The 14,959-nt window shown below is 41.4% G+C and overlaps 1 protein-coding gene across 1 annotated transcript in view; it reads left to right on the top strand.

Annotated features, from left to right (window-relative positions):
• Positions 1 to 14,959, top strand: part of FAR1 (fatty acyl-CoA reductase 1) — a 126,010-nt gene that overhangs the window by 43,880 nt on the left and 67,171 nt on the right. Inside the window, exon 2 of the mRNA XM_040328280.1 lies at positions 8,439 to 8,640. Coding sequence (XP_040184214.1) covers positions 8,452 to 8,640 — 189 coding nt within the window. The 5' untranslated portion in view covers positions 8,439 to 8,451. The remainder of the gene's footprint in view (positions 1 to 8,438; positions 8,641 to 14,959) is intronic.

The raw sequence follows: 14,959 nt of genomic DNA, 5'->3' as shown, positions 1-14,959 counted from the left end.
CTAGCCCATTATGTGATACTTGGCTGCGAACAAAGTGGTGTCCCCGTGCAGGCTGCGTCCATCTTTGCCACTCTTCCTTCCAGGGCCGCTGGCTAGAGCCACGTGACATCACTCCCTCCCGGGAGCCGGCAGGAACTGCACTTTTGAGTGAAGAAACGGCACGGAGGTCAGTCTCTTTACAGTGCATGCGCCAATGACATCATCGGAATGGGAAGAATCTCCTAAACGGCGCACTTTTAGGAGATATTCCCACTACCTATAGGAAAGCCTTATTCTAGGCTTATTTATTGGTAAAAGTCACACAAAAGGGTTTACAACCCCTTTAAAGGAGAAAAAACTTCTGCCAGTGACTGCCCCCCCTTACCTGAGCCCCTTCATTCTCTTGGTGGAGACGCACGCTCCTTCTGCACTGATGTCAGCGGGGGATCCTCGGGCCCCACTTCCTGCAACTGTCAGGCCAAGAGAGGAGAGAGGTCACGTGAGTGCCAATCGACACTCTGTAAACGGGTATATAGCCCTGTGGGATAATAACCACAAATGCGTCTGCCCCCTGGGACTGGATATGAGGATGACCAGGGCCAGGCGTTTATTGCATCTAGCTGTGTGTGTCCTGATTATGTTTGCAGTAGGCACAGATGATAAAGGTACTTATTGGCAATATACAGGTTAGATTGTGATTTTTGCCCAGAGTTAGATTATTTTTATTTTTTGATTAAGTTACTTTCATATCTTTTTCATTTTGGATAGAGTAAGAGGGTAATGACCCTTGTCTGTGTGTTTTTTTTTTTGTGTGCGTTTTGTTTGTTTTTTGCCATCTGTGTCCAGAATTGGAAATCCGAGGATATATTCCGAAGTGAGGGAATCTCTTGTCATCAGACCTAGTGTCCCTACTTGAAACTTTTGCCCTCTATTCCTGTTTTGGTGACAACCAAAAATTTTGGATTTTATTTTCACTTCTAGTGATAAACGTAAACCTGACCTAGAAAGAGAGTGGATTTCTCCAACGGGCATAGGCGCCAATAAAAACTGACAGGTGTTCTAATTCCTCTCCTCTCTCTATCCAGAACTAAAAATAAGTTTTGTCTTTAGTTATATAAGGTTTATCTCTCTGCTTGCCTCTTTTCTGCTGACTTGGCTATTAGATTTGAGTTGAGAAGCTCGGCCTCCATAATACAACTGGCTCCTTCCCTTTCACAATTCTTAGGTGAGCTCTAATGTAACTTATCTTATTGCAGGGGGTAGATATGGACAAATACACAGCGTGTAAGGGAGGGAATCTGATACTCTGCTTTTGCATGTTTAGCAGCTGTTTTTGTTCAAGTAAAGCGTTCATGGGGTGACTTCTGCAGTGTGTGTTCTTTCTTTCTTTCTTTCTTCCTTTCTTTCTTTCTTTGTTTCTTTCTTTGTTTCTTTTTCTCTTTCTTTCTTTTTCTTTTTCTTCTTTCTCTTTTTTTCTTTCTCTTTTTTTCTTTCTCTTTTTTTCTTTTTCTTTTTCTCTTTCTTTCTCTTTTTTTCTTTTTCTTTCTCTTTTTTTCTTTTTCTTTCTCTTTTTTTCTTTTTCTTTCTCTTTTTTTCTTTCTCTTTTTTTTTTTTTCTTTTTCTTTTTCTTTTTTTTTTTTTTTTTTTTTTTTTTTTTTTTTTTTTTCTTTTTTTTTTTTTTTTTTTTTTTTTTCTTTTTCTTTCTCTTTTTTTCTTTTTCTTTCTCTTTTTTTCTTTTTCTTTCTTTTTTTTTTTTTTTTTTTTTTTTTTTTTTTTTTTTTTTTTTTTTCTCTTTCTCTCTTTTTTTCTTTTTCTTTTTCTCTCTCTTTTTTTTTTTCTGTTTTTCTCTTTCTCTGTTCTTCTTTTTCTTTTTCTTTTTCTCTTTCTTTCTTTTTCTTTTTTCTTTTTCTTTTTCTCTTTCTTTCTTTTTCTTTTTTCTTTCTCTTTTTTTCTTTCTCTTTTTTTCTTTTTCTTTTTCTCTTTCTTTCTTTTTCTTTTTTCTTTCTCTTTTTTTCTTTTTCTTTCTCTTTTTTTCTTTTTCTTTCTCTTTTTTTCTTTTTCTTTCTCTTTTTTTCTTTTTCTTTCTCTTTTTTTCTTTTTCTTTCTCTTTTTTTCTTTTTCTTTCTCTTTTTTTCTTTTTTTCTTTTTCTCTTTTTTTCTTTTTCTCTTTTTTTCTTTCTCTTTTTTTCTTTTTCTTTTTCTCTTTCTTTCTTTTTCTTTTTTCTTTTTCTTTTTCTCTTTCTTTCTTTTTCTTTTTTCTTTTTCTTTTTCTCTTTCTTTCTTTTTCTTTTTTCTTTCTCTTTTTTTCTTTTTCTTTCTCTTTTTTTCTTTTTCTTTCTCTTTTTTTCTTTTTCTTTCTCTTTTTTTCTTTTTCTTTCTCTTTTTTTCTTTTTCTTTCTTTTTTTCTTTTTCTTTCTCTTTTTTTCTTTTTTTCTTTTTCTCTTTTTTTCTTTTTCTCTTTTTTTCTTTCTCTTTTTTTCTTTTTCTTTTTCTCTTTCTTTCTTTTTCTTTTTTCTTTTTCTTTTTCTCTTTCTTTCTTTTTCTTTTTTCTTTCTCTTTTTTTCTTTTTCTTTCTCTTTTTTTCTTTTTCTTTCTCTTTTTTTCTTTTTCTTTCTCTTTTTTTCTTTTTCTTTCTCTTTTTTTCTTTTTCTTTCTCTTTTTTTCTTTTTCTCTTTTTTTCTTTTTTTCTTTTTCTCTTTTTTTCTTTTTCTCTTTTTTTCTTTTTCTTTTTCTCTTTCTTTCTTTTTCTTTTTTCTTTTTCTTTTTCTCTTTCTTTCTTTTTCTTTTTTCTTTCTCTTTTTTTCTTTTTCTTTCTCTTTTTTTCTTTTTCTTTCTCTTTTTTTCTTTTTCTTTCTCTTTTTTTCTTTTTCTTTCTCTTTTTTTCTTTTTCTTTCTCTTTTTTTTTCTCTTTCTTTCTCTTTCTCTTTTTTTTTCTCTTTCTCTTTCTTTTTTCTTTTTTCTTTTTCTTTTTTTTTCTTTTTTTTTTTTTCTCTTTCTTTCTCTTTTTTTTTTTTTTCTCTTTTCTCTTTCTCTTTTTTTTTCTTTTCTCTTTCTCTTTTTTTTTCTTTTTCTCTTTCTCTTTTTTTTTCTCTTTCTCTTTCTCTTTCTCTTTTTTTTTCTTTTTCTCTTTCTTACCAGATTTGTCTTCTAAATATGTGAATGATCGATGTTTTAAGCCTTGCTGCGAAAACAAAATCTCCCTTATTAGACCAAAAATATCTCTACACTGCATCTACTGGAAGTTTCAGCTGTGATTAGAATTGTTGTTGCCGTACCAGCGAGTGTCGTACTCCCATACATACATCCTCCTTTACTGCTTCTGCCAAGTCTGTCTGTATGTGCGCAGACTATAAGCCTCCTATCTGAGGAAGTATTTTATAACTATTTCATACCTCCTATCAGTGAAAGTACTTTATGGAGTGTTTACTTAATCAGTGCTTTATGGCTTTATGCTTTTTGTGGGCACCGTCTGGCCAGGCATATTGCTTGTGCTAATCAATAAATTGCAGTTTACTCTGATAAGAATGCTTCCGCTTATCTTTTACTCGTTGAAGTAGCTGTCATGTCTATTGATTTGTCTGACTTGCCTTAATAGCAATGTTAAGTGGCTTTTATGTAAAAAAAAAAAGCTCTGGGATATAAACTATATTGTGAAAAGTATTGGGACGCCTGCCTTGACACACAAATTAATTTTAATGGCATCCCAGCCTTAGTCCGTAGGGTTCAAAATTGAGTTAGTCCACCCATTGCAGCTATAACATCTTCAACTCTTCTGGGAAGACTGTCCACAAGGTTTAGGAGTGTGTCTATGGGAATGTTTGACCATTCTTCCAGAAGTGCCTTTGTGAGGTCGGGCACTGATGTTGGATAAGAAGGCCTGCCTTGCAGTCTCCATGCCAATTCATCCCAAAGGTGTTCCCTCAGGTTGAGGTGCAGGCCAGTCAAGTTTCCCCACCCCACACTCGCTCATTCATGTTTTCTATGGACCTTGTGTCAGGTCACCTGTGGCCAGGTGACAAGTGCACCCCGTAGGGGTCAGGGATGCACCACAGGGAAGTGAACCCTATAGCCGACTACTGCTGGCAGGGAGGAAGCGTAACCCAAGATCACCCAGGGCGCGGAGTCTAAGACCCAGTTTTGTATTCACCAGAGCCTTTGATGGTAAGGATGGTCTTGGCCGCAACTGGGTCCAGGTCGCGTTCCCGGGATTCCTTAAGTCACACTCCGCAGGGAGAAAGGGGAAGCAGCCAGCTTCGAGTATAAGCCAACGCACCTAATTTTACTACAAAAAACTGGGAAACCTTATTGACTCAAGTATAAGCCTAGGGTGCCCATGTGCATGCCTCAATGTGCCCATGTGCATGCCTCACTGTGCCCATGACTAGACTGACGTTTAACATGGAAGTTTATGGAAGGGGTGCCCGGCTTTGAAAAAACGGTGATCCCCCAGCTGTAGGTCCCCCGGACAACAAACTTTGCACTCTTGTAGAGGAGAAATGGGGCTACATGTGTGCTAAGTTCCGGGTCCAGAGGATCTACGACCGGCCGGTACTGGGTCCCCAAAGTCACCAGAGAAATGACCATTTAACATGGGAGTCTATGGAAGGGGTGCCCGGCTTTGAAAAATCGGTGCTCCCCAGCCGTAGGTCCCCCAGACAACAAACTTTGCACACTTGTAGAGGAGAAATAGGGCTACATGTGTGCCTTGTTCTGGGTCCAGGGGATCTACGACCGGCCGGTACCGGGTCCCCAAAGTCACCGGAGAAATTACCGTTTAACATGGGAGTCTACAGAAGGGGTGCCCGTCTTTGAAAAATCGGTGCTCCCCGGCTGTAGGTCCCCCGGACAACAAACTTTGCACACTTATAGAGAAAAAGTGTGGGGCTACGTGTGTACCAGTTTGGGGTCCAGGGGACCTATGGCCAGCTGGTACCGGGTCCCCAAAATCCCTTGGATCAGGCGCGAAAAGGTGACTCGGCTTATACTCGAGTATATACGGTAATTAAACAATAAATCTTTTATATGAGTTGTGGAACTATTGGCACATCAGGCTGATCTGAGGCATTTCCTGTATCTCCTCCTTTTCCTGCAGCCTCTGAACACCTGATGTGATGTGCATCAGTGGGAACATACTGTTCCTAAATTACGCAAAGCGTTGTGCGTGAGTAACAGTGAAAATAAGAAATACTTTGTTTTCCCATTGTAGGAAAATCTTTATCAACACCCCATTCCTCCTGGAAAAGTGGTAATTTTGGCTAACAAAGGCTAGTGCCGGAGCAAACTAGGGACTTGTAGCTTTTTTTTGCCTGGATTGTAGTACTGAAATATTTAATACATAGAAGTGTTCTCACATCCTGCATATAGGCATCCTAGCTACTCAGGATGTTTATGGTGAATGTGCTTTACTGGAACAGATGAGGAAGTGAGGTTACCAGAGTTGAAAATGTAACTTTACCCATAACAACTTTAGCAAGGAACATACATTCCACATTAGAGTGGTTGTATACCCAAATGTGACACTTTTTTGCCTACAGGTAAGCCTATAATGAGGTTAACCTGTAGGTAAAATAATATCTCCTAAACCTGTATGGTTTAGGAGATATTCCCTTTGCATGCTGACGCAGCGGCGCATGCACTCTGAATGCCTTGCTGAAGGTCTGGCAGACGCTGCCAGACCTTGCTGGGAAGAAAACTCCCGCGCGCAAGTGCGGCCACTGACAGTGCCAGAGCCGCAAACCTGGAAGACACACTGAGGGCATGAACCGGGCTCCGATAATGGGGCTTTGTGGCAAGTATTTCATAATGAGCTAGTATGTGCTGCATTGCAATGCTCATTATGCCCTTTGCCTTGCAGGGTTTTTTTTTTTCTACAAACACTTTTAATAATTATGATATCAAAATGATTGTGTGCTGTAAATTGTCTCCAGCATTGTTCCTGTTTCTTATTGCTGGAGTCTGCCATTTTGCTAAAGCCCAGAGTGCCCCTGAACAGCCGTAAATCTTTAGGTTGTCGGCAGATTGGCCTCTAGTGGCTCGGATCTCCAACTGATTGACAGTCTCGGCTCTGTTCCTGTGTGCTGTATGAAAGGGGGAGGGTGCTCCTTTCTTCCCCCCCCCCCTCCCCTTTGCCATGCCTTCAAGCAATGCCTGTGTAATCTTGAAGTCTATGGACCTCAAGTCACAGCAAAGTCACACCAAAGTAGTGCAGGGATTACTTTGAAGATGCTCAGATACGAACAGTACTCTTTGGAAATCATGGGGTACGACTTGTCATGCGACTTTTCTGTCGCAGGACAAGTCGCAAAAGTGTGAAAGGGGCCTTAGTCTGTTGAGGCTAAAGTGAAATTCCTAGCAATCGGCTCAATGCACAATATTAAAATGTAGTTTACAGTTAACTTTGTATGGAAGAGCTGTGTTAGGCTCTGTTTATTTCCATGCGGGTGGGACACACGCTTTTGTGTGATTTCGTCCATTGCACGTAGGGTAGCCCATTTTGATTGTGCCTGACCCTTCTTAAAAATGTTGCCATGTGTATTACCAAGGTGCATGGGGGTGCCATTAAATGCCAGCATTTGGCACCACAACATGCCTACAGAAGGTGTTCTTGCAATGTACAAATGTAAATCTAGGCTACAACGCATTGGGATTTTTTTTTTTTTTTGTGACTAAACATACACTGGGGGGATGTTTACTAAGGCTGCATTCACACCTGAACGTTTTGTCGCCTGAAGCGCGACGCTCAAATACGCTAGAGGGGAAAAAATACATTATACCCTATGGAGATGGTTCACATCTGCACGCCGGTACACCTGACGCCGAACGACTGAAGCTCAAACAAGTTCCGGACCCTTTTTTGTTGCTCGTATCGGGCGGTTTGGGCGTATTTGAGCGTTTCCATTTCCCATAGAGAGGAATGGAAACGCTCGATTCAAGCGACTTGCGCGACAACAAGTGTTTGCTATGGGCGTTTCGTCGCTTTAATCAATAGAACTTTTCACCCAGGCAGAAGATTAAAAAAATCTACCAACATAGCAACAAGTGATGAAAAGATGATAATTTTTCTTATTGGCTAAAATAAAAAAACGTTGAAGTACAAAAAAGTCGGACGACGCTGTATGCAAACGCGCAAATGAGCATGAATACGTCCGAAAAAACGAACGACGCTCAGGTGTGAATGCAGCCGAAAACTGAAGCGCAGAATCTGGTGCAACTGTGCATAGTAACCAATCGGCTTCCAGGATTTATTGACAGAGCTTAATTTGACACGCTGAAGTTGGAAGCTGATTGGCTTCACCAGATTCTGAGTAGTGCTCCAGTTTTAGTAAATCTCCTCTGATGTCTCTCTGGGTAGCCCTGCTTGCACTGAGCAAGTACTAGATAAGTCGGGACTCTCCTGTGTTATCCTATCAGTACATGTATATGGGGTTTCTAGGCAGTTGAGTTTAGAGGCTTTTTTGGAAACACAAATAAATGGGTTCAGACCGTTGTTCAGAGGCATTTGAAACGTCAAATGCCTGTAACAGCTTGTAAACAACGCTAAACGAGTTAACTTGTGTTTAGCAGCCTTTTGTCTACAGACTTTTTCATTTTAACAAAAAAGAAATAAAAAACGGACATTTTTAGACGCTGGTTTCTAGCTGTCAAGTCGTTCAGGAGAGGTTAAACAACGTCCCGTGTACATGAAGGGGAAAGAAGGATCATGGCCAGAAAATCCCGTACCTTGCTTTGCATTGTTTGACATTTATATGTGCTGGATCCTCCATCTGTGAAACGGTAATTAGTGCCAATCAATGGTGACTTCCTTATAATGCTTTAAAGGTACAATTTTTTTTTTTTTTTCTCCCTAAACAGCTTCCTTTACCTTAGTGCAGTCCTCCTTCACTTGCCTCATCCTTCCATTTTGCTTTTAAATGTTTTAATTTCTTCTGAGAAATCCTCACTTCTGTCTGTAACTCCACACAGTAATGCGAGGCTTTCTCCCTGGTGTGGAGTGTCGTGCTCGCCCCCTCCCTTGGACTACAGGAGAGTCAGGACGCTCTCTACGTTGCAGATAGAGAACGGAGATGTGTGTTAGTGGGCCTCCTGCACAAGCCCCCTCCCCAGCTCAGTGTGCAGAGGGACTTGTTGTCCGCCGGTTTAGAGGAGAACCACGGAGAGATCTCCAGCTGGACTCCGCTGAGATTCAGTCCGCCTAGTGTGAAAGATGCCTTAGAGGCTCCTCTTTTCTTTTTTATACTCTACTCTTATATCAAGACATCGCTTGTATATCAAGGCAAAATTTATTAAAACATTTTGCCTGTCTTGCAAAACGCTCTCAAACCAAGTTATTCTCAAACCAAGGTTTTACTGTATATATAAAAAAAATTGTATTATGTGTAACGCACTCAGCAAATAAGTCTGTGGTATCCTGTGCAAACTGGCCAAAGTCTTAATATCTATCTGTTTGCTTATCATTTCAGGACTTTGTTCAAGATGACGTCTATTCCAGAATACTACAGAGGGAAGAATGTCCTCATCACAGGAGCTACCGGCTTCATGGGAAAGGTTCTCCTTGAGAAGCTGCTTAGGTCTTGTCCTGGCATCAAGAAGGTTTATGTTCTAGTCAGACCCAAAGCAGGCCAGGAGCCCCGGGAAAGGGTTGCTGAAATGATGAGCTGTAAGGTGAGTCATAAAATGAATGCTGCAGTGTAACCTGATTGACACAATTTGTAATAATGCTTACACAAAATTACTTTGGGGTACTTGTGCCTCCTTAAATAAGCAGATGTGAGTTTAACACAAATTGTTGAATGAGGGGCGACATTGTAGAAGAGAGAATTATGTTTGAGTGGAAGAAATTCTGTTTCAGGTTACACTGAATGGGCCGGTGTGCAAGAGCCCTAAAATTAATTTGACACAGTTTGTTACATCAGATGTTTTTTTTCCCATAGAAAATAAAATCTTATCACCAGTTGAGGCAGTCCCAGCAGTAAGAAGTGCATGCAGTTCATGGGCATTTTATTGGCTATAGATTTGTCAGTGGGCACCTTTTTTTATTTTATATGTTTTTATTTTTACCACAGTGACTGTTTTATGAAAAAATGACTACTGTATATACTCGAGTATAAGCCGAGTTTTTCAGCAAATTTTTTGGTGCTGAAAATGCCCCCCTCGGCTTATACTCGAGTCACCTTTTTGCACCTGATCTCCCCGACTTTGGGGACCCAGTACCTGCTGGTCGTAGGTCCCCTGGATCCCACTTGGCACACATGTAGCCCCACTCTTCCTCTACACAAGTGTACAAAGTTTGTTGTCCGGGGGAGCACCGATTTTTCAAAGGTGGGGCACCTCGTCCATAGACTCCCATGTTAAACGGTAATTTCTCCGGTAACTTTGGGGACCCGGTACAGGCACACGTGTAACCCCAGTTCTCCTCTACAAGTGTGCAAAGTTTGCTGTCTGGGGAACCTACGGCCGGGGAGCACCGATTTTTCAAACCGGGCACCCCTTCTATATACTCCCATGATAAACGCAAGTCTAGTCATGGGCACAGTGAGGCATGCAGATGGACACCCTAGGCTTATACTCGAGTCAGTACGTTTTCCCATTTTTTTGCAGTAAAATTAGGTGCCTCGGCTTATATTCGGGTCGGCTTATACTCACGTAAATACGATAATTTGTGAAACTTTGACCCAGCTATGGGCTTTGAACTATTTGCATGTTCTTTGTCAGCAGTAAATGAGCTTTAAAGGATAAGTTCACCTTTAGTAACATGCTACACCCATATTGAAAGTATAGCAGGTTACTAAGCAGCATCCTCTGATCCCTGTTGCAGCAGTGGGACAGGAGCTTCCCTTCCCTCTGCCGAAACAAAATGAAGTTGGACCGGGCACTGCTTGACCATTCAAGGAAGGGCTGCTGGCTAATGTTGCGGATTTCACCTCAGCCAATCAAAAGAAGCTTTGCATTCATTCAGTGAATGCAAAGCTTCCTGTGAATGGCTTAGCCCCCCTCAACCGTACTTTGCTTTGTCTGGAATGGGATGGAAGTCCCACTGCTGGAACGCAGCTCTGTAAAATGTAGGTAGCTGACGCTATGTACAGTTTATACGGTGTGCCCAGCAAGCGCAGCTATTGGTGTGCTAAATAGTTCATTTGGGCCAGCTTGGCCTAAATTAGACTTTAAACGTGGAGTTGGGCATTAACATTTTTGCCTGTAGCGTGCCAAGAAATTTCTATTTGTGCAAAACAATATTGGTCAAAGAAACCTGGGGGGGAAAAAAAAAAAATGCCCGTTTCATAAGTAATGATGAATCATTGGTACTATAACGGATATGTAAAAATTGCTCTAGCTGGTTTTGGGGGTATACAGGGTCCGAGCGATGAACTGGTAATGACTGGGAGTTCCGCTCTAAACTTGTCTGCCTGTAAGGCTTTCTTTTCTAATTGTTACGTTGCATAATATGGTATTGCTATTCCTCGTGGGATGGATGATACAGCAGCGTGTTCCCTTGGTTGAGTTGTTGTGTTCTTGTTACCAGAGGGATAGGGACAAGCATTTGATTTCTGCCTGGCAGCCATCACTGTAGCTGAATTATAACAACAAGAGGTAAAAGAAGCTAAAGTGTTGCCCGTAGCAACCAATTACATGGCGCATGCCAGCTGTCTGATAAAGTTGCCCATTGCAATCTGTTTTTCAGTTCAGCAATGGTAAAAATAAAACAAGAGAACCCGTGTGTACGTCACTTTTCACAATTCAGCCTCTACATGTTAGTTTTTTTTTTTAGCGCAGGTTAGAGAATACAAGCGAATGTCTGGTCGGTGTGTGTGTGCAACGGCTAAACTTTTTCCTTCAGTTTTTAAAAATGAACCCTATGCTTTCCCAGTGCAGGCTAAAGTAGGCAGGGTAACCACATCTATTTCTATTATCTCCGGATTTTATATTTAATTCATATAAGTTGCTTTGTCCTCTTTGACACCAATGATAAGGGGGCACCATTCCTCCCACTGACGCCAAAAGTGCCCCAGGTTAGAAAGCAGTTGATTTCCCCCATCCATGCTAAACGGTGTAGATGGAAGGAGGAATCTCCCCTCCCAGCTATCCTGTTCACTAAGGATGAGCTCCGGCGTGTTCGCATTGAACACGTGCAGAGCCTGCCAGAAAGTGTGCACGGCGCTGCGCTAATCACAGCCAGGGAGACAGTGTCCCGATGCTCGGCTGCAGGGATCGTGAAATGTCTCCCTGGCTGTTATTAGCGCAGCGCCGTGCACACTTCCTGGTGGGCTCTGCACGTGTTCTATGCGAACACGCCAGAGCTCATCCTTACTGTTCACACAGCTGCAGCAGTCACAGCTGTCATATACTTGAACAGTGATTGTATGAGGTGGGAGGCAGTCACTGTCTGTTTTTCATTCAGCTCCTTTAACAAAAGTTGAGAAAAAAATAAATAAAAAATTGACTTTTTATCCAGCCAGTTTGTGCCGATGGGGCCACAGCTTAAAGCCCCGTACACACTCTCCGAAAATCGTACGAAAAATGTAGGGCCGAAACAACTAATCGATTATGAAATTAATCGATTACAATTTTCATAATCGATTAACATAATGGGGTTAAAAAAAACAAAAAAAACAAAAATTAGCCCTTTATAGTACAAAAAAGCAAATCGCTACTGTAAATATTTCTTTCACTGTCCCACAGTAAAAAAAAAGAACCCCTTCAGTAGCGATTATTTGCTCTTTTTGTACTTATTTTTGTTTTTTTAACCCCATTATGTTACTAAACATCTCAGGCCTGGGGTCACACCTCTGTGTTTTTTGGTGCTTTTTGCAGAAACACACTACAGTTCATTTACATGTTTTCCTATGGGACACGTTCACATCCATGATTTATTTTCAGCTGCTGCGTATTTGGAAAGGGCGCCGTCTGATTGGACAGGAGATCGCCTAGGACCTGTGACGTGTCCTAGGCGATCGCATTCAGGGAGGGGCTGCTGTAGGCGATTAATCTTAATCGCCTAACCAGCCTCGCGGCGGAAGGAGGAAGTGGGACAGGAAGTAGCGCTGCTATCCCGCCTGAAAAACTCCTTCACTGCAGACTCAATGTCGATGCGCTGGCGGGAGACAAAAAAATCTCCTGTCAGCAGCATCTTTGGAGCGGTGAGAGGAGCGGTATACATGTATACCGCTCCTTCACCGCTCCTTCCCATAGAAAACAATGGAAAACCGCGGCAATACCGCCCGCAATGCGCCTCTATAGAGTCGCATTGCGGGCAGTATTAACCCTTTATCGGTTGCTAGCATGGGTTAATACCGCACTGCTAGCGGCTGATTCCCGCGACAATCCCGACGGTATAGCGCCGCTATTTTTAGAGGCGTTAAACCGCCACCGCGGCTCCCGCCCCAGTCTGAAAGGGGCCTAAAGGTCTGCTTTAGGCATCATGCAGGAAACTGGATTTGACGTGATGGGTGTTGAGATTAGCTGATTTCCAGGTCTTTGTTACAGTTTTTAGTAGCAATAAAAAGTCAATAGTCCATTCTATGAGCTTAAAAAGGTTGTAAAAAACAAAACCCTGCAAGACAAAGGCATGATGAGCTAGTATGCATCGCATACTAGCTCATTATGAAATACTTGCCTTAGAAAGAAGCTGTTCCAGCGGCGCCCCCACACCACTGAGACGGCTGACATTTTCCCCAGCGTTTCTTCTGGGTTCGCGGGCTCTGGATTGGCCAGTGCCGCGATGACTTTCTCGCCACGGGACTCGGAAGGAACAGCACCCGTGGCCATTCCTTCAGAGCGCATGCAGTGATGTCACTGGCTGCATGCCATGTAAATATCTCCGAAACTGTACACGTCCAGGAGATATTTACACTACCTATAGCCTTATTCTAATATATATTATATAGTCTATAAGCCTTATTATAGACTTGCCTATAGGTAAATGTTCGCAGATGAAGTTTACTTCCTCTTTTTAACTTTAGATAAATAAGGTCATTATATATTTTCTTTTTTCCATGTTGAACTATAGCTGGGGGTGTCTTCACCTCACAACCTTGTCTGTGTAGTTCCTTCCACAATATGGGGCTGTGCTGTTTATCATATTCCTTTATGATGGAGTGGTGGTGTCCTGGCGGGAATATTTATTACACTTTCATCCCATAGAAAGGAATTCTCTCTATTGTACAATAACTCCATTGCTTAGAAGTTCAGTTTATGGTAGTATGCAATTTTGAAATATTAAGTGTATCATTCACCACTGCTTTAATGTTTGGACAAACTTTGCTACGATTATTACACAATCATGTGGTGACCCGTCACTAATATGTCAGACTCCGTTTGGGTCCCAACCCATCATTTAAAGTGGTTGTCAACCTCAGACATGAAATATGAATAAAGCATATCCCTGTGTTCCTGTCTCAATTAAGAGCATTAGGTATAATTTATGTCTGCTGCTTTGTTCCTCTATTGGCATGAATCATTTCTGACACGTTTTCCTGACACTAAGAGAAAAAAATGGTGACGGGGGAGGAGCTCACGTACACATCCTGTGCTTGACGGCCTCAGCTGTGTGAAGGAGGGTGTCCTTTTCCCTTTTTTTTTGTTCTTCCTTCCCCCCCCCCTTTTTTTCCCCCTTCCCCTTTTTTCCCCCTTTCCCTTCTTTTTCCTTTTTTTTTTCCCTTTCCCTTCTTTTCCCCTTCCCCCCCTTTTCCCATTCCCTTCTTTTCCCTTTCCCTTCTTTTCCCTTTCCCTTCTTTTCCCTTTCCCTTCTTTTCCCTTTCCCTTCGTTTCCCTTTCCCTTCGTTTCCCTTTCCCTTCGTTTCCCTTTCCCTTCTTTTCCCTTTCCCTTCTTTTCCCTTTCCCTTCTTTTCCCTTTCCCTTCTTTTCCCTTTCCCTTCTTTTCCCTTTCCCTTCTTTTCCCTTTCCCTTCTTTTCCCTTTCCCTTCTTTTCCCTTTCCCTTCTTTTCCCTTTCCCTTCTTTTCCCTTTCCCTTCTTTTCCCTTTCCCTTCTTTTCCCTTTCCCTTCTTTTCCCTTTCCCTTCTTTTCCCTTTCCCTTCTTTTCCCTTTCCCTTCTTTTCCCTTTCCCTTCTTTTCCCTTTCCCTTCTTTTCCCTTTCCCTTCTTTTCCCTTTCCCTTCTTTTCCCTTTCCCTTCTTTTCCCTTTCCCTTCTTTTCCCTTTCCCTTCTTTTCCCTTTCCCTTCTTTTCCCTTTCCCTTCTTTTCCCTTTCCCTTCTTTTCCCTTTCCCTTCTTTTCCCTTTCCCTTCTTTTCCCCCTTCCCTTCTTTTTCCCCTTCCCTTCTTTTTCCCCTTCCCTTCTTTTTCCCCTTCCCTTCTTTTCCCCCCTTTCCCTTCTTTTCCCCTTTTTTTTCCCCTTTCCCTTCTTTTTCCCTTTCCCTTCTTCTTTTTTTTTTTTTATCCTTCTCCTTTTTCCATTTTTTTTTTCCTTTCCCTCCAACTACCTCTCCTCACTGGGCTCTGCAGAGTGTAATTTTAGCCCACCCCCTCCTTTTTTCTGACAGTTCAGACAAGCGTTATAAATTCTGGACTTTGGCTGTAGGGAAGAGAGTACCGCAGATAAACGGGTACAACTTGTGTAGCAGGATTTTTTTTTTTTTTTTTTTTTTTTAATCTCGATCACCTGAGGATAGTCCCTTTTCTGGGTATATATTGAAGGATTTACAACCACTTTAAAGGAACCCTGTTCCTGACAACTAGTAGAAGCTATATTACAATTGATTTTTTGAAGAGTACCTTTTACTGCTGTTCATTGCACTCAGAAGTTTAAGGTTGTAATGTTCTCTGTGATGTACGACCCCCTTTATTTTCTGTGGGCTGTATGCTCTCTAACATAAGAATTGACTATGTACCTACAGATTAGATAACCTCTCCGTGTCCTTCATGGATGGAAATGATCACTGTTAGCAACATTTCTCTTTTACTCTGAAAGGTGTTGAAGAATAATTGGCTTGTTTTTGTTTCTCGGTCCATTCTTCTTTTCATCAATAA

The sequence above is a fragment of the Rana temporaria genome, chromosome 11 (genome assembly GCF_905171775.1).
Source record: "Rana temporaria chromosome 11, aRanTem1.1, whole genome shotgun sequence".
Lineage (NCBI taxonomy): Eukaryota > Metazoa > Chordata > Amphibia > Anura > Ranidae > Rana > Rana temporaria.
The sequence above is the reverse complement of the archived record's forward strand: the minus strand, read 5'-3'. Positions and strand labels throughout refer to the sequence as shown.